The sequence below is a fragment of the Phaenicophaeus curvirostris genome, chromosome 6 (genome assembly GCF_032191515.1).
Source record: "Phaenicophaeus curvirostris isolate KB17595 chromosome 6, BPBGC_Pcur_1.0, whole genome shotgun sequence".
Classification (NCBI taxonomy): domain Eukaryota; kingdom Metazoa; phylum Chordata; class Aves; order Cuculiformes; family Cuculidae; genus Phaenicophaeus; species Phaenicophaeus curvirostris.
This window is the reverse complement of record NC_091397.1, coordinates 36,986,504-37,006,903: the sequence shown is the minus strand read 5'-3', so window position 1 is coordinate 37,006,903 and position 20,400 is coordinate 36,986,504. Positions and strand designations below refer to the sequence as shown.

Sequence of the window (20,400 nt, the reverse complement as noted above, 5' to 3'; positions counted from 1 at the left end):
CTTTAACTTGGGTCCTTCTAGCACCAAGAGGGCATAATGGCACTCAATCAGCAGGCTGGGTAAAGAAATGCGTTGGGCTGATCACAGCCAAAAAGGGCTGATACCCTCTCCTTCTTTAGATTACAGCTGTCAGGCATGATGGTCTCACTTGATAGTAGACCCCAGTCAAAGAAGTGGCAACATGGTGTCCACAGGGAAACTGAGGCTCAATGGTCCCGTGCTGGTCTGTTGCAGTGCTTTGCAAAGTAGCTATTACTGAAATACAGGTGTTGAGATGTAGTAAAGGAGGAAACTGGCCTTGAGGTCACCAGAGTCTCACCATAAATCAGGTTTAATCGGCTATTAAGACCACCTCAAAGCAGTGCACTGGAGTCTGGAATTTATTGGAACACACCAAATCCAAAAGAAAGTTGTTTCCCTGGTGAGATTTTTTGGCCCTGGATCACTATTGACCACCAAACCTGTTAAAAGAACAAACAGAAAATGGAAGCACTTTCCTGCAACCTCCTTAGGCTCTGGTTGTTCATTGTGACATTTCAAAGCCAAAATCCCAGCTGTTACAGTTGAGCCATTCAGCTTCTTCACAAAACACAGCTATCACTACACTTGCTTTTGAAAGCTACTGTGTTTTGAAAAACAGAGAAAAACCAAGTTTCCTCATCTTCAACAGCGGCAAAAAGTCTGTTTCTTCAACTGAAGGCCGACAAATCAGAAATAGAGGGTCAACAGATACTGTCTGCACACAAAACGAGCCCCAAACAAAATATCATGAAAAATAACTGAACTTTTAGGAAAATATATATATTCCTAAATATCTGCAGCTTCTACGCATCAGTAAACACAAGAGACCAGATCCATGGAGAAATTTCTTCCCATATAAAATTAATGGACTAGGGAAAAATTACTAAGAGGTAGCAATCTTCAGTCGAGTGATGGACAAGCACAGACAAGCCTCCTCAGTGCTTGCGGACAGACACTAGCTGGCAGTCAGAGTTTGCAACAGGAGGAGCAGCTAGGAAATGTGCTCAGCTGGGGTTCAGACCTTTCAGAGCTCTGGCCAGAACTATGGTTGAGAGCAAGAATTTGGATGGTGCATCCGTTACGCCGTGTTTCTTTGGAAAAAGAGGTATTAAATAAAGATTAAATTCTCTAATACAATATATCAGCTATACAAACTTCCGCATTATGAAAAGCACCACAGATGAAACAGCTTCTTTGGATCAAAGGTTTATTTTTAATGACACAGCACTGGAAAACATAAGTTACAGATGACTTTTTGATACAGGATACATTATATATCTTATTTTAAAAGAATCTGTGAAGGTACGCTGCATAAATACATATAGTGAAAATATATTGTGTTTATTTCTTCTCATAGATTAGTTCTGTTTCTTTTTTTTTACATTTATTCAGCCAATTAAATAAAAAAGTATAGATTAGCATCATAACAGCTCCTCCTCCAGATTATCTCATTGTAACTACTGCAGCCAGAAGAGGAGACCGAGCCATGCCTTCTCAAAGGTTTAGCAGCTTTGAACATGATGTTATTCATCATCTCAGAATGAAAATTTCACATTACAAACACAGATACTGTATCATGTTTTGGCAATGGAGCAGCTAGTTTTGCTTTGGAACAAAACCGTTTCCTGTAATGCCAGACAGTGAAAGAGCAATGCATGTACTGATGATACTACACAGTCAAAGAACTATGATGAAGTAATGAAAATGCATATATATCCATATGCACTTATATATACACATATAAATTCTGGTGTGTATATATATATTATGCATGTCCAAAAATAACATTGAAAAACATTGCAGCAGTTAATTATTTTTTTAAACACATGAAACTTATAATAGTTTGACCTCATTACTACAGGATAACTAATTAAATCTTCTGCAGTGCAACTCAATACAATACACTTAGTGCAGAGAAGTTAAGGTTTTGGTATTGAGGAGGCTAATTTCAGATTTCATGGGAAAGGACCAAATACAGGATCACCATAGCTCTGACAAAGCACAAACAAACCTGTTGCCACGTACGTGTGAACAAATAAGGGCATTTCTTTTTTATTTGATTTTTTTTTCATGTACTGCTTTTCAGAAATTGCTAGCTTAACTGTTTGCATTCATGCTCATTTTGATATGTTTCAACAAGCTTTGTCTGGCACCAGTCTGTAAACCATCAACAGCTTAAACTACAAAAAGGTGGGCTCCTGTGTTTCAGAGAGGTTAAAAACCTACTGACTGAGCTTCATACCACATTTGTCTGCCTGCACCGAGAACTACTCCAGACGGCGTGTGAAGTTCTCTGGGAAAAGTCCTTTATAGCTATTTGCATCTCTGTACTGAAGCCACTCAGATTCCTTAATGCCCGTCAACCAGCCAGCTTCCTGCAAGGAAAAAGACAGAATCTCTTAAACTTCAGGTTCCCCCCCATTACTTGCTACAAGCTTCAAGACCTAAAGATGTTTGTGAAATACATGGATAGAAGATTTAGTGCTTTCATTGAAAAACAGCCTCTGATTTTGCACAGACCATTTTCTCTGTTCTGCCAGACCACAATTTTGTGAGATTGAGTGACTGTGTGGGTATTGTGTGGCCTTTAGCCCATCTAACCTGTAGCTGAATGTAAAACTGGATAACAGGTTCCAGGTCATCTAGCATTGTGTTACATCTATACTTGTGCAAATCTCACAATACCATAGATGGGGGAAAAAAGTAGTTTTCAATCTGAACATTATCCCCTGAAAGTTCTTTTTTTCTGGTTCATGTATCAGTAATTAGAAGAAATAACAGTTCTTGCAGTCCCTGGAGTCACTATTTCTCAAAATTCAAACTTGGTTCACATGCAGCTATTTTCCCTGAACCTCGTGAAACGTAAACCAGAATTTGACATGCAAAAACTGTAAACAAATCAGCAGCAGTCTAAGTAATCAAAAGAGAGATTTCTTATTGGAAAGCCCTGGGTTCTCTTAAGTGTGATCAATTCTACCTGGAATAAAATCAGTTTAGTATTTTAAAAAATCATTAACCTATTCTCATCTAACTAACTCAGTACCTGCGTGCTTTGTTCCTTCTAAGAACAGGAGCCAGAGTAAATCCATGACAGAATTTCTAATGCTGCTCTATGGTTATTGCACAAAGAGTACACAAGGAGGTGGAGTAGCTTTAACAGATCTTCACGTACACCACCGAGTCAATTGCTCAGTGGCTGCATGCGGTGGTGTACTGGTGCTCTGCCCCAAAATAAGCATCTTCAAAGCAAATACATCTTATGTAGGGCTTTGGCTGTGTACATGTAACTGGGTGTCTGTTTTTGAAGCACGTGGAACATCTGAGAGAAAGGACTGGGGAACTGAAGCGTTTCAGCACAGGTAACATTGACTGTATGAAGGAATGAACAGTTTTACTGGACCAACTCAAGTCTAATGAAAAAATTGAAGCCACTGGGTGGAACTGGTTTGCTTTGAATGAGGAACACAAGCTGATATTACCAGATACATTAGAATTATTGTTTTAGACAGGCTGCTTTTGAAGTAGAATAGGAATAACAAAGATAAAAAGACTCTATCTAAATCAACAAAGTACCTGGCAAAAGACAAAAGGATTAAGTTTTATGGTGATGTTAAACATGAAGGGCAAATATGGACTGCGAAATAAAGATATGACCAGAATGGCTTCAGAAACATGAATATATAAAGGTTTATTTTCTCCATCATTGCACACAATTTACTCCAATTAATGCTAATGGAATTCCAATGCACACTGCAAGAGAAGAATATACTTCATGGATTCACCAAGTGAAGATTAAGTATTTTTAATACATAACATCCTAAGAAAAACAAATCGAAGACAAACAGCAGATTTTGTTGTCCTTAGGGAATTCTCCTGTTCTGCAAACACTGATAATGAAATCAGTTGAACTGCCCATGATGTAAGATGCAGCATAATTTGAGTAAGGGTAACAGTTTCTATCCCTACAAAAAAAGAGCAAAGTACCCCGCTAAAAGAAAAATCTGAAATAATAACAATAAAACAAATCAAACACAAACCCCAACTACTTACCTCTTGTATTAAAAGAAAGCTTGACTGAGATGACAAACACTGGTTATTACCTACCTTTGGACAGCATCAACCATCAAAACAATTTCAAATACAGTCTGCAGCACTCATACCTGCTTAGGCCATTAGTATTTAGACCTATTTTAAGAAACATACTTCATTCAGAGCAGTGCTCTCAGTAGGCAGGATTGAGTCCCTCACCTCTTAACCCCAAATCAATGGCAGATGCAGACTTTTTCACCAGCACTGCTGGCTGTAACAGGTGCTCATGAAGCAGCTGGTGCTAACAGTGTGCAGTACAGTCTTCTCTTTTAAAGCAGTGACCAAAGATCAATTCACTTCACTGCAACTCAATTTAACACATGGAATAAAATTGTTCAAAAATTCACCTGAAACAAAGTGCTAAATAAAATTCGGTGTCTCAAATAAAATTAACCTCTTGTTTAATTCAGTTTCAGGCTTCCAGAGGGCAGAGTTAGCTTTAGAGCCATGCAGCACACACATTTTGGCCATAGGACAGCACGGTTTATATACAGTCTCAGTGATCTCTGTGGGTGAACTTGCATTATTTCTCCAAAGCCACATGCAAAAGCTCTGAATATCTAGGGACCATGTGGTCTATTCTACTGCAATGTGAAGACGATATATAGCAACACAATGCATGATTTGTAATTTATCTTCCATATTAAATCTTTGTGTGCACGTGTGCTTGTTTAAATTCACTGCAAAGCAGCATTAAAAAAAGCCCTAGAAAACATGCTGAGGTTGGATCCTGCTAGTGGCAACTATCTGGGACTTTAGCAGTAGTCAACTGTGCCATTTAGTCTCAAAATAAACCAAGTACAAGCACAAAATTAAAATCTTTGTGTTTTCTAACTGTAACCACATTTTGAATACACATTCTCATTAACTATAATTTGTGAGAAAAAAAGTTGAGACAAAGAAAAATGTAAACAAAAGAAAGAACCACAGGTTTTTACCTGATCAGCTGTGGTTTCAGAAGGAATTACTAGCACAATATCTCCTCGCTTTAAATTAAGCTCATCACTGTTAGCTGCCTCGAAATCATGGAGAACTTCAACCTGAAGAAAATAACACCAAACATACAGACATGATTTAAATGGAGGCAATTATCTCAACAAAATTTTCTGTTAAATCTTCATTGCGAAAAAAAACCCCAGAATAATATGCCTTCTTTTTGCAAACTATAGATGGGTACATTCAGATTGTTAATACTGACATTGATTCATGTCAAATTTTTCTATTCATACCCTTGGAAGCAGGGACAGCTTAAGTAAGTCTTTTTGAGACTACTGAAGGAAATCTAAGATCCTTTCTTAAGATTACAGCATCTCAAGGACAGATGATACTACAACATCCAAGTCCTGTCTCTCAGACAAGTCCTGCCACCCTTATTTCTTCCATGTAAGGAACTCGCTTTCCTTCCCCACTATCATTACTAGATCTGAGAGAGGGGTGACAGGATTTTGCAAATAAAGTTGAGAAAGACTCTCAGGAAATAATATTTCAGATTCACTCTCATTCTCTTATGGTGGCCACTGGATATTATTCATCTGCACATATTTGTGGAAATTTGAGTGGGATGTACAGCACCCATTTCAACAAGTGATCAAAGAGGTGAGTAGTGGGAATACTAACTAATGCTTGCCCTGGAAAGAGCTCCCTTTTACTGTCAGCTGGGTATGCCAAAAATATCCATCTTTCAAAGGGCTGATTATTAAAACATTGGCAGGATCAGCATGTCATTGTGAACAGGCTGTTTTAACTAAATGGTTTTACGTCCTTAAGAGATATGCTATTCTAATTTTTTCAAAGCACAGCCAGTTCCATGGTAACTCTGCAATAATGAAAGAAAAAGGCACCAAGAACCAGGTGGCAGGCATGTATATTCTACATTTGCTTATTTATGTCTGACCCAAGAGAGTGTGATGAAAAACAACAGATGAACTATGTCAGCATGTCTGAGTCAGAGCTGCACGCACTCTTCACCCTCACCTTAATGTTATTCTCCAAGTTTGCAGAAAATATTGAGCAATGAGAATGGACCAAGATGAATGGCATAATTATGGAGTGCTAAGGGACTAATTAGTCTGAACTATGCAAATTATAATAGGAAGCATGTAAAGTTCATCATCCTTGAGGAGCTTTTCTGTTGTTCAGTAATTATGAAGTGAGAAGCATTACCAGAGAACTTTATGAACCAGGAAACCCTGGGGGTCTTGCCAGCCAAGAAGAGAATTTCTCTTACACTTCATTAAACTTTTCTGTTTGATTATCTTAACAGTTTATATCTGTAATATAACTAAAGTCACAGAATGACATTTTGGCTTCATTACCATGAACTGTAGAAGCCCCATGGGTTTCAACAGAGCCAGAACTTCCACTACTGATTTTCAGGACAGAAAAATGCCAATTTTTAATATTCATAGAATCATAGAATGTGTTGGGTTGGAAGGGACCTTAAAGATCAAGTATATTGTTAGTATATCAGATATATTGTTAGCATGTATGACAATACTGCTGGCTAACTCTGTGGCAGTACAATTTTACTGAATACATTAATTTTCAGTAGTAATTTGGCAAGCTGAAATTGTTCTTGTACTTTGGTGACTCAGATACATAAGGATACCCATAGCAACAACAATGTGCAGAAAATATATCTTCTCAGACCTCATGCATAAAGCAACAACACAATGTTAATGTTGTGGTTGTGTGTAGATGCATGTGCATGTGTCTGGCTGTTAAACAAAGCACCACTTGGGCTCAAGAAATTGTCATACTAACTTTTCAGACAGACACATTCACAGAAGATACATCCTGAGGGAAGTCTAAAAGAAGAATGAAGAAGCAGACCTTAAAGAGAAAGCCGGGTGGCACTGCAGATGCTGTGTCTTCAGCTGGAACAGGCTGATCTTGAGAAGGTGCAGCCTGTATTTCTTCAGTGGGTTTCTGCTCACTTCTAACTTGGGAAGTATCACTGGGAGAAGTGTCAGTGCCCTGGGTGCCTATCTCTGCTGCAGCATCTTTGGACTCGTTCACAATGACTTCGTGTTCTCCCTCCTCCTCATTGTTTGATGCTGGCTCAATTACTACTGAAGGGATGCTGCTGACTTTTTCCTGGGGAAAAAAAAAGAAAACCACAAAAGCATCACAGGATTATTTAGTATTTTATTTCAAGCAGGAAAACACAGCTGTTTGTTTACTACACAGGGCATATATGGAATGGGGATTTCTTTCTTCTCCACAGTGGACTCTTTATAAAGATAGAAAACAGTGCAGGAATGTAAAGGAATAATCCCTTCACTGTTTTTACTGGTCCCTTTAGTCCTCCTAAGTCTATTTTCTATACTGCTGCAAATTATTGCAGTATGTAATAAACTACCTGCAGATAGTTTGGGTTTTATTTTCAGTGTACAAGGAAATGAACAGACCTTTGTCCTCCACCCTGCTCTTTACTTTGGGTGGCTCTGGGTGAAGCCCCGATCTACAGGAGTCGCTGTCCTACATTGCTTTGAGAATTCACATCAGCAGGATAATAGTGATATAAAATTGATGAAAGAAGTATACATGACTTATTTCTTTGACTGATAGAGAGTATTTCTCCTGATTTACAGCAATGCAGCTGGAGGCAGAGAAAGCAAAAAGGCATTCAACCTGAAAAGCACATGTTCACCAGTCTTCTGCCAGAGCACCCTGTTCTGGCGCACAGAAGAAAACCAAAATGCAATGACAGGAGGTGGTGACTGGCTGCCCAGCTGCAGCACCTGCTCTAGTAGCTGTACCCCGCCTCCTCAGAGGCCGCAGAAGAGAAGGCAGCAGGCCAGATGCAGATACATAGCTTGACCACCATGATTTACTTAAAACAAAGTAATACTATTGATAGGACATGATGCCAGGTGACAAGAAAATTCCAATATTTTCTTTGCCTGTTTCTCAAAAAAGCCCTGTTAGATTATGTGATAAAGGTCATGTCCACAGACGAGCACAGAGGCAACAGCAGGAGGGGGAGCCCAAACAATACCCTGCCCATGTTGCTCCCAGGCCCATCACAGGAGCCATCAGCCCATCGTGTCCCAACTTCATAAGCCCAGGGGCACAAAGGCAGGCACAACTCAAATGAAGGACTCGGAAGAAGGGATACCCTGTGTGAGTCTCTCACAGGGCTATCCCAGGAGAGCCTCAGCCTTGCTACTGGTTGAACCCTGGGGCATAGAGCTGCAGCAGCCTTGCCTCTCTTGGGCTGCTGAATTGATCCTGATTCCCCTAACACAGTCTCCCGTGCATGGATATGAGTTACCTGAGACACATCAGCCTCCAGTTCTTCTCCCTGAGGTTTGTCACCTGCAGCAACACCCTCCTGCTCAGTGGTAGCAGCACCATCACCGGTTCCTGCTGCCACAGCTGCACCATCTTCTGCTGCCACAGCCCCTTCAGTGACAGGTAACACCTACAAACAACAGCAGGGAGGGAACTTTCAGGATACAAGTTCTGGGTATCTGCTGGAGAGACCATGGACCAGCTTCTTATCGGCAACCTCCCTGGGTGATGCCAACTCACAGCCTGGGTTTCATTGGGATTCCTCCCGATTTGTGAGGGAGAGCAGTGCTGGGGGCAACCTTGTGCGTGGAAGTTGATTAACAGGTGGGAGAAATACATGAGACCTCACTAAGCACCACTTAGTAGAGTTCTCAGGTGTTACTTTGGAGTAACAGTTTGCCAAAGCTTTAGTATTTTTACTCTCTTGCCTTCAAGCTGTATTGTGGAAGAAATTTGCCACAGGTTTCTGCTGAGGAGGAGCTTGCAAACTGTCCAGGGCTCCAGAGGACCCTGCTAGTGGAGTCTGTTCTCAGGAAGAGGCTCCAAGCCTCCAAGAAACCTACATAAAAGCCCACTCAGTCTGGATATGACTGAACCATTTGTGATCAGCCCAAGTTGGAAAGTTAATGCATGTTTTGTTCCAGTTCTAGAAAATTAGATAGCAAAGCACCTGCCTATACGACAATGATGATTTTTTTACCCAGCAGAGACTGTTGTTATAAGTTATGTATCACTCTAACATTTGTATTGGTATAAACTGGTATAAGCCTACAGTAGCATATAGGATATACACTTACAGTAGATTAATCTTAAGTATTGGAGGATGGAAGGCAAATGACAAAAGTCATTCTGCTAATCCAATTAACTTCCATATGGCATTTTTAACATACGGCAAGGAGCACCACGATAAAGTAAAAACACTTTAGAAAAATTGTTTTCTAGGTACAGTTAGCAGAAATATCTTTGATCTCTAGTTAACAGCCTGGGCTCTTTGTTTCCTTAGTTTGATCTTTCCTCCAGGGATGAGGATAAGTCAGCTACCTGAATGCAATTTGAACTACCTGCAATGGTTCATGGGCACTCTTCAGACATTGCTTTTTGGGAATATCTAATATTCAGCACTACTTGTGATAAAGAAACTCTTCTGGAGTCCTTGATGTCAGAAAATACTATAGGGTTTTGTAGAAATCATTGGAGAAGCTTTAGTTTAAATTGAAAATGCTGCTGATGAAGGATGTATCACAAAATGAAGTAAAGACATGGACAGACATTGATGTCTTCTCCTGTGACTTTAAAACTATGCAAGCCTGCCACTCATCATATTACCATTTTAGCAGCCTTGACCCAAGAAGATATTCAAATAAGTGATGAGTGTAAAAGCCCTGGAAAAGAGTAATAGAAAAGAGGGGGTACAGAGTGCATATCAGATAGATTTTATACCATGTGCTTCTAACAGCACGCTGTAGAAATTGATCTCGCTGTCTGTTTTGATTAGGATCAACAGTTTTTTTCTATTTATTGGATTTGTATTACCAATTTATTTCACTACGGAGGAGAATAGTAATTTACATTAAACATCTCTTAAATGCCCCACAGTGAAGGGGTGATGATCTCAGTGTGTAGCCATGAGTCACTGAACGTATACCAAACTCAAAACTGTGTAAGCATTTGTTCTTGTGTCTTCAGAGTACAAAACCAGTGCAGGCTAGATGATTAAGAAAAGCTTTTACAAAAACACATGTGAGATAGCACAGAATGAATGCAACCATTAGCCTCAAATATATTTGATTAGTACAGAAAAAAAAATGAGGGAGGCTCATCCCACTGAATTCATACCCAGGTATGGTCAATCACGTACTTGCAGATATAGTTACCTGTATTACCTTACTTCATATTGAAAACCAATCCTATAAACCTCTTTTCCATGTCATTAATAATATTAGACAGTCTAATAGTATTCCAAATGAACTATCTCTAGCAGTATTATTGAAATTTGGACAGTTGTCCCATTATACCACCTGCACAGGGGACAAAGAAAGGGTCATCTAGTACTCTGAGGGCTGTGATAGAAGAACCACTTGAATGTTTTAATTGCAGCAGAAGTGAATGCTTCTTTACCCAGGATTCAGCTGATTCACACAGTTGCACTCTCCTCTTATTAACACTGCTGTCAGCTCCACACAGTGCCACAGATCTGGGAAGAATGACCCCAGGGAGAGGAGAAGGAGGGGTACTGAGCTTGCCACTGCGGGTTTGCCAGAGGAGCTCCCTGAGCTATGCCAGTTTTCCAGAGCTGAAAATCTGGCCCCATGGCTGGATTTAGAAAAGGACTGAGTAAATTTTATGCCGGTTGGTTATAAATGCAGTTAAGCTAGAGAATATAGTATCAAGAGGAACTAATCATCATCCTTTAGGAAATACATGAATTGGCTGCAAAGCGTTGGAAGACTTTTGAGGTAGTACTAAAGAATTTTAAAATATGTGTGTGCAGCACACGTGCAGCACATGTGCAGCAGTGTTTGCTGCACTGGGATATTTATTACTCTATGCTGCTGCAATGGACAGTTTCTAAGGTAAGTTCTGCATTGAATGAGGTGCTCTGGTATTAGAACATGTAATGCAGATATAGATATATCTGTGCAGTGTTAGAACAGATATTGCAGCTAGGTCTCAGTTGGCATCAGTATTAGCCTACATATCGATGACATGCAAATGACAAATATATTTTTTGCCACGATTCTCTTTAAGATAGTAAAGCATAACCACACTCTTGAGGCTGTTTATATGTACCTCGCTTTCCTTCTCAGCAACTCCAGTTGTCTCTTTATCCCCTGCCTCGACACTGTCCTGTATAAAGAGGAAATACTGTCATCACCCTACTCACACATAAGACAACGGCTGCAGAGTAATAGGTATTAATCAAGCTTAATGGAAGCATGACATGTATGGGACATAATGAAATGAATGGCTGGAACTAAATGGGATAGTATATATCAGGCAGAAAGTTTCTTGCTGCCACACATGATCTGAAATAAAAGTAGTTACAGGCTGAACCCCAACAAATAAAGCCTTTTACCATATGTCACAATCATCACACTGTAAGTGCTAAGGACTTTTATTTACATTTATTATCGGTATTATCATAATAGCACCAACTTAGAAGAATTTTTTAGTAAGCAACAACCCACAACACTGCTAACCTTCAAGTTTCTGGGAAGCTCAAATTTTTCCCAAGCCTGCTTCAAAAGTGTTTTTACTATAACTTGCTGCTTCCCCTGTAACTCGCCACAGGTTCAAGGTAAACTTTCTAAAATACTTTACTTCTTCCACTCATTTTGGACTGTAACTCATTTAAAGGGGTTGCTCAAAAGAGGTGGGTCATGAAGTTCATTATTTTTTTGCAGAATCACCTTTCTTTAGGGCTATACTCTTGTGATACATGCAACAGGTGCCTGACATTTATAAAATTAGACATGTGTCAGTGGTTTTCCAAATCAGACATGCATTTAGGCGTTCAAAGAATCTAATCCACTGAAGGGTAACGAGCTCCATCCAGATAATACTTTTTACAGCACAGATTCCATCTAACACTAGGTCCTTTCCTACAGAAGGACAACAGTTGCTAAAATTCAGGCCTGTTTTGGAACAGATGGAAGTGCTTTTTTTCCTGTTCAGGTTTGAGTCCCTGCATGCAGAGGCTATTTCTAAAGACCCTTTGCTGCAGAAAAGTAAATCAACCCCGCCTTTACAGAATTCCACTTTGTTAATAAATTTTGAGGCTGCTTTGCAAATACAGCAAGGTCAGATTTTTCAAAACAGCTTGTAAGGGTGAAGACAAGTTATGCAAATCTGTCTGAGAGCATGGTAGATTGGGACATCCACTTTAGCAATCAGAAATTAGGAGACTTTAAGTACTTGGGCTTCAGCTACGTGTCTTCACACAGCCATGACTACCACTCCAAAATTTCTACAAGTTTCATCTGGAATGGTTGAATGTTTCTTTTTTAATAAAAGGATGCTACTAGTCTCCAGACTTCATGGTTTTTTTCTAATCTAATCTTCTAGTATGCCTGCAGTCACTTCATAAGCCCCAAACATGTCCAGGTGCCAGGGCAAGGCAGCTGCTGACAGCAGCATTACCATAGAAACCTCTCATGGCTTTATCTCATTAAAATTACAGGGTTATATAACCTTTTTTTAATGATTAATTCTTTTTTTTCTAAAGCTGCAAACCCTCTGCCACGGAGTCCTTAATTTTATAGTAAGTTTGGGGAGACTGTATGGGATCTTAAATTGAAAAAAAAATATATCAACAGCAAAGTATAATTATTTCTTAACTGTAGCAATACACATACACACACAGCCACCCACAGATGTCTCACTTTGTTTTTACAGAAGAGATGTTTCTATTGCCTGCAAAAGCTTTATGTCCAACTGCAAGTCGGTAGATAGATGCCCTCCCTACTTTTACTATTAGAAAATGTTGAATTTCTGCCATCAACTATATTTACAAGTCAATTTGCCCTCAGAAATTAGCATCATCCTGCACTTTGTAGTGAGAAACATGCCAGCCTCTGCCCTTCTTTTAGTAATAACCTGACAATATACTCTTGTAAGAATCCTATCATCCCAGCTTTGGGTCCTTTTGTAGAAGAATTTAATATATACTTATACATATTCTCAAAGGAAGACTGTTTTCCAGGCTAACTGAAAACATGGGTTTGGTGGGAAAGGAGAATGTAAGGAGGCCTACCCTTGATTCCCAAAGCTTGGGACTTGCCAAAGCAAATTTGACTATTTTGGACGAGTCAAATGAGTTGCATTGCTTTTTTGATTAGCTGGAAGTTGGGGTTTTGTGGATGGTGAGGTTTGAGAAAAGAGACATGGTAGCATAGACTGTCCATTTTTAGGGCATGAAAGCCTAGTAAAAAGAATAATTGAAATAACATCTGAGTAAGGTAACAACCTGCTTCCATAAACAGAGAAAAATCTGCCTCTGCAGACTTCAACATGACTCTATTCCACATCAGTTCACTCCTGTACATGGAGCCATTTGTTTTTAATGGCCTCGTGTTCCAACTCTGCACCTGCACTTAGCTGCAAACTCAGAATTTAGACAGAGTTGACTACTTTTCTATATCTAACCATTGTACTGCTCTTCCAAATGACATACTCTGCCATTTGGGTACCATAAGTTCTATGTACATTGAGATTCAACCATAATTAGATACCCTCAAAGCTGAAAGTTGTTTCCTGGCCTCATCTGTACTTGCTCAGAGCTCTTGCAAAACAAGAGCACATGTAGGAGAAGAAGAAAAGAAAATAACAAGATTTCATAAGCTTTCACTTCATTATTATAAAAGCAATATTTGCCTGAATGTGAAAAATTTATATGGTGAGATGGGTAGTATTAATTGAAAAAGAAATAAATAAGTGATTAATGCATTATATCCTTTAGACTGCATCTTTTGGATTTTACAGCTACCTTTGGAGATTCTATTGAAATAGGTAAACTATTTGGTGTGCAAAAATCCTTGAAAGGACTTTATACCATGGTTAACTTTGCTTCTGTTGGTGCATATGGTCACTCTGTCCCTGCAAATACCAAACATTTTATCTCTTCTCCAGAAAGGATCAGCTATTGAGAGCTACTAATAAAAACTTAATTTTTTCCTAATGCATTTGAAAGACCAAGAGAAAAAACATGTAACGAGATCCCAGGCAGCAATACTGACGAGCTCTTGTAATGAAGTCTGGGGAATCTTGTTCAGACAGACTACAAAACAGCAATCAACTGAATACAAAACTCCCTGAGCAGCAAGGAGTACTCTATACCCTGGATAATTCTCCTCTTAATTTAAATGAAAAACTTATCAGAAAATTTACTGCAAAGCTCCTACAATGAAGAATGCATAACATAATTTTTCTGGACTAATGGAATATGACAGAAAACTTACCACAGAAAAATTAAACTGATTAGTGGCTGCCACTCTAAACTGGAAGTTACTAAACTCAATAAAAGATTCCCAGTAAGAAAATATCTATCAATATTTTACAACTTGACTTTCAAAGTAAACTGTCACTCATAAAGCAAACAAATGTAGAATTGCTGTTGAGAAGTTACATGTTTTCATCTTTTGCAACTCAGTGTACTTTTCCTCAGCTTTGATCATATTTGTCATTAATCCTAATCTCCAAAATTATTTTTGAAAGTCCTGGAAAGCCCTTCCTAAAATAACAACTCCTCAGAGTAAAATGTAGAATGACTGCAATTCAGACATTTTAAAAATCAACACTCCCAGCTTATTTTGCCAAATTAGCAAGGGCAGAGAGGGCAAGCACGAACCTAAACAAAACTATTAGCTTCTAGTTAACACATATGGTCTTCCTCCCAGATTGCTATTAAATTGTCTGGATCTTGCATTTTGTTTCTCTGTGCCTCTCTCTCAACAGCTCTGTAGTCCTGTGCCTCAGCTAGAGCAGCTGCCAACAGACTGTGGACCCAGAACTCCTCATTGGACAATCAGGCAGCAAAACTGATCATCTGAAAAGGTCATGCCAGCTGACAAGTGGATGCATGGTGCTGCAACCACAGCCTGTCATTTAATTAGCACTTAAGATGTGCAACACTCCTCAAAGCACTGCTTTGTCTTAGTGGAGAACAATAAGGAGCTGGCTTCCTTTCAGAAAAATGGTGAACTTCTTTGAAAATTTCTTCCTTCCTTAAATCCTTACAGGTAATCAAAATAAAACCATCTAGAAACAACCTCTTCAGCTTCAGTAATATCCATTCTTCCACATTATCCCCTGCCATTCACTAATGAGAAGAGGAGAGCTCCAGACCAATGACTGAATTTCCACCCCTCCCCTTTCCACAGGAGTGTGTCCAGGTGGGTTTTGAATACCTACATAGAAGGAGACATCACAACTTCCCTGGGCAGCCTGTTCCAGTATTCTGTTACCCTCACATTAAAGGAGTTTTTCCTTGTGTTTGGGCAGAACTTCTTGTGTTCCAATTTGTGCCCATTTCCCCTTTCCTGTCACTGGGCACCACTGAAATGAGTCGCCCCATCCTCTTGACACCCGCTCTTTATGGATGTTTATAAGCACTGATAAGATCCCTTCTCAGTCTTCTCTTCTCCAGGTGAAACAGACCCAGGCATCTCAGACTTTCCTCATAAGAGGAATTCTCCAGTCCTCTAATCATCTTCATGGCCCTCTGCTGGATTGTCTTGAGCAGTTCCTTGTCTTTCTTGACCTGGGGTGCCTAGAACTGGACACAATACTCCATATGTGGCATTGCTAGGACAGAGTAAAAAGGGAGGATAAATTATCTCCACCTGCTAGCCACATTCTTCTTAATGCACCCCAGGATACCACTGGCCTTCTTGGCTAGGAGGGCACATTGATGGCTTATGGTTAATTTGTTGCCCATCAGGACTTCCAGGTCCTTCTCCATAGAGCTGCTTCCCAGCAGGTCAACTCCAAACCCATACTGGTGCATGGGGTTATTCCTCCCTAGGTGCAGGACTCATACCTGCCTTTGTCAAACTCCCTTAGATTCCTTTCCACCCAACTCTCCAGTTTGTTCAGGTCTCACTGAATGGCAACACAGCCTTCTGCTACATCAGCTACTCCTCCCAGTTTTGTATCATCAGCAAAGGTGCTGAAGGTACACTCTGTCCCCTCAACCAGGTCATGGATGAATATGTTGAACAAGATTGGGCCCAGTACCAATAAATGTCACCATTAGGCTTGTAGCGTCTGAGCCATTGTCTTTATTTAAAATTGTTGAACAAGATCAGCTCCAGACACAGATCCATGAAATGCTACAGTAGCTGCATATCTGACAAGTCATCTGTCCATGCTCTACACAGCCACAGCCACATCTATAGGTGCCAGGTACTTTCACTTTCTTCAGCTAATTTGCATCTACATCAGCTTAATGTTGCTTCCCATATGGCAGTGTATCAAATACTTAGTGAAAACCACTTAATTTTATGATGGATTGGGTATCATCATCCCTACTTAGCAGATGAAGATACACAGATGACTCATCCCAGGCCAAGCTGAACCTTTTTCTTCTGGGAACATATATGTCCTCAAACTGTGCTCAATGACCAAAAAGCACACCTATACACCTTCCACTGGTTCTATGGCAGAGGAACCAACTCACAAAACAACCCCTTTTTTTCTGTCCAGTTCTTCAGTAGTAATCTGCATATTCTAACAGTGACAAACACTTAAGAGAGACTATGAATATGTTATCATCTGGAGGAAAGTATGAAAACTGTCAGCCTACAAAAACAGATGCATTTTTCCTCCGGGGTTTTTTAGCCTGTGGGTATCACCCACTGCCAAAACCTATTTAGAAAAGGAACCTCAGTTGGATAAAAAGGATATCTGAGATACCTGTTTTAAAAAAGGATGCCAGTCAGTAGAAAAAACCCCATGCCTATCATCTCAGATCAACCCTTAATTTCTAGCAATATTGGTTGCCCTGCTGTGTTCTTCTTGCAGGGCTGTCATTTCTTCTCCTCCCACTCTTTCCTGAATGCTGACATAAAAAATCTCCAAATTGGTGCTTGGAGTTCACTCTTCAGCTCCTAGCTGCTTATAAAACCAGAAGCCTTGTGTACATTTATATTACGATCATTTTCTGGTATTTTAATTCTCTTGCAAGGACTGCACAAGATGTGCATTGGATTAATGCTTACAGCTCAGCTTGAAAAGAAATGAGAAAACTGCCAATAGGGTCACTTTGAAAATGGCATCAATTCTTTCCCCTTTTTGAAGTTCATCTGGAATCAAACAATCTCAGCTGAACTTCAGTCTAAAATTCAAAACATAAGAGGAATGACATTTGAGGGCTGAAGGGAAGATGCGTGCTGGAGAGTCATGCTGTGTCACAGCTGGGCTCTGGGGAAACAAGCCGAGGATGGATGGTGACAATGGAAATGCAGCAGGCACATTCACTGTGATGAAACATGGCTCAGATGAGGCCCAGGAGCTGGCATGGCAGACAGGTCACTCACCACAGCCTGCTCTGCTGGCTCGGCAGGCTCAGCAGGGATGGCCTCCTTTTCAGCAACAGCAGCAGCAGGGGTTTCCTCGACCTTGGGTTCCCCAGGTGGAGCTTCTCCAGCTTCTGTCTTTTGTTTTATTGATTTTTAAGTAGACAGTGGAAAAATTGTTGAGAAGCACACAACAGTGGGGAGGGAAGAGGGAAATGGGAACTGTGCCTGGCACAGTGCTGCTTCAGGCTCAGTCTTGCTGGGCTTTACCAGGGAGTGGACTGCAGAGCTTTACCTTACAGCATCTAAAGGGTGTTTTCATCCTCAGTGTTCTATATGAAAACTGAGCCTCCCGCTCGAGGAAACATTAGCTTCCTGAGTTACAGAAAGCTCCCTTACATCAACCCAATGGAAGTAGAGGGAAGGCACTGAATTTGCTCAGAAATGCTCAAGAAACTGATGGCAAGGCCAGGAGTTGAAAGTTGTGTACACCAACCCCTGTCTTCAAATACGAATTTTTAAAATTATCCTCTATTACCCAGTTCTGTCTGTTCTCAGACAATGAAGTCTCTCCTCCAGTGAAGGTAAGAAGCAATTAGCAGAGACCTGAAGAGTTTTTATATGCGCAAGGGCAACCACTGACTGCTTGAATTTTGGTAGTGCATAAATCATCCTTGGTTTCTTTTTAAAATGCATTCCCTCTTGAGATCTCAATCACCTACAAGGCCTCCATTTATCAACCCACTACTGGGATTTCTAGCCTTTTAAATTCTGGGATAAGCTTGGTTTTTAGCAAAAGAATCTAGCAAACATCACTAGCCCTGCAACATGTTCAGTCCTGTGGCAAAATAACTCACAGCAAAAGCACCATCTCCAATAGAGACACCACTTTCCAAATACACTCTCATACAAGGGAAGAGCTGCAAGCTGTGCTCAGCATATTCCATTTATAAAGATGGCTGACTTAACGAGATAAAATAACCCTAGTAGATTAATTTTCCATGAACAAATTGTTCAGCATAATATAAAGCTCAAAAGCTCTTTCATTGCTTTGTGGTTGATAACAGGCAGCTGCCTAGAAGGTCTCCTGTGATGAAAAGACAGTTTCCATGAAATTCTTACTAAACTTTCTTCCTCCCTGACATTTTTCAGGAAAAACCCTGTAGCCTCTCACTTATTTTCTCATATATTCCTTAAGCAGAGTGATTTTTAATGAGGTACAGAGAAGTCTGCCTAAGCAAGGCCTTCAGGCCTTGAAACATCCATTATGTTATACCATGCTGTGCAGAAATCTCTCTGTGTAGTATATTAATACCAGCTCTAGGGAATTTCACAAAGAGGAAATAGGACTGAAATGAGGAACAGAAAGTAGATTTAACCCAGGTAAGATGATTAATGAGTTTCCTGAGGTTTAGCGCTGGAAAAAAACTTTCAGACTTAAAATCACAGTTAACGTTTTATAATGCTAAGCTTCAAGTCATTTGTTGACAAGCAGCATTCAGATTAGTTACTGCATTTCAACTACAAGTGAAAATACACCATATTCAGTAACCGGTATGAACACAAGCACCACCAGAGGCAATATACGAAAGCTCCAATAAATAATATTGAGTATGTCTCTGGTGCTATTAAATAGCTGTAGTACTTCCCACCAGTGCTGCTATTCCACATCTTACTCCAGGCTAACCTAACACTGTACGAGAAACTAAGAAGCTCCCTAAGTATGCTCACTTCCAAAAATATTCTCCTCTCCTTAAAAGCAGACTGTGCCTATTATTGATATGTGGAGAGTGGATAAAACTTTTGGAGACATTTAAGCAGCCACCATGTACTATAACCTCCTTGCTGCATACTGCACCACAGTACAAATTCTTGTCCTTTGTTAAATCCAATTAAATGAACAAACTGACTACAACTTCAACAAGTAAACGTATCTTAAAATATCCTGCTTTTCTTTTAGTCTTATCCTTGTGAAAGACTGTTTCAGGTTAAAGTTTTGTTATTTAGAGGATGGAAAACACAAAAAAGGAGAAAATATCTTTGCACAAAGGAAAAATTGTACCATTTATTACAAGGCATTTAAAAAGGAAGCAAAAAACACCACTTACCAAAGGCTCTGTCACATTCTCATTTGATTGCACTGTAAATGCAGAGGAATCCTAGATAGAGAAATTTAAAAAAAAGCAAAAATATTTGAGATGGGGTGTTTTCAGGTGTCTACCAAAGATCTGATGTTTTTAATGGTTTATTTGGGTAAAGTCATAAATAAGTTCACATAGAACAAGATGACAAATAGATAATCTAAATAGGTATTAATACTTACTAGTTAGTCACTATTAATATTGCAGACATTCCTCCTTCAGTTATATAGTCTATGCTTCTAAATTGTGTGATGTTACTAAAGGCAGTGAAAAACACTCAATTAAATATGCACAATGCATTTCTAAGTTGTGAAACTCAGAATCCTTTATGCAGACTACTTGTACCCGTGCCTGGGAAGTACACTAGCTCTAAGGTATTTTCACATCCTCTTGATGCTGGGCTTTTATTTGCATAGTAACTACAATGATTGCAGATACCTAACTTAACCTCCATTAACAAGGTTCAAAAGTGGAGGTATTTTTCAACATGATACTCATTCACAGAATCACAGAATCACAGAATCACAGAATAACCAGGTTGGAAGAGACCCACCGGATCATCGAGTCCAACCGTTCCCATCAAACACTAAACCATATCCCTCAGCACCTCATCCACCCGTGCCTTAAACACCTCCAGGGAAGGTGACTCAACCACCTCCCTGGGCAGCCTGTTCCAGTGCCCAATGACCCTTTCTGTCCCAATTGATTTGCAAAATATTGGTAGGACAAATCCTTCTCCTTCTGCAGTGTGGGCATCAAATTTTGGTTTTCTCAGAGCAAACATTTTGCCTTAATTACTAGAGATGATAGTCATGTGCTTTGCTCCTTCTGTCTGGGTC

The 20,400-nt window shown here is 39.8% G+C and overlaps 1 protein-coding gene across 3 annotated transcripts in view; it reads right to left on the bottom strand.

Moving 5' to 3' along the window:
* Window positions 1-1,220: 1,220 nt before the first annotated feature.
* The window catches only part of AMPH (amphiphysin), a 122,042-nt gene continuing 102,862 nt past the window's right edge, over window positions 1,221-20,400 (bottom strand). The window contains exons 17-23 of one of the 3 annotated variants that reach the window (XM_069859790.1): window positions 19,529-19,579; window positions 17,442-17,558; window positions 11,197-11,253; window positions 8,387-8,536; window positions 6,943-7,206; window positions 5,049-5,150; window positions 1,221-2,396 (exon numbers count right to left, since the gene is read on the bottom strand). In XM_069859790.1, coding sequence (XP_069715891.1) covers window positions 2,289-2,396; window positions 5,049-5,150; window positions 6,943-7,206; window positions 8,387-8,536; window positions 11,197-11,253; window positions 17,442-17,558; window positions 19,529-19,579 — 849 coding nt within the window. In that variant the 3' untranslated portion in view covers window positions 1,221-2,288. The remainder of the gene's footprint in view (window positions 2,397-5,048; window positions 5,151-6,942; window positions 7,207-8,386; window positions 8,537-11,196; window positions 11,254-17,441; window positions 17,559-19,528; window positions 19,580-20,400) is intronic. The other 2 variants (XM_069859791.1, XM_069859792.1) reach the window with 2 other exon arrangements.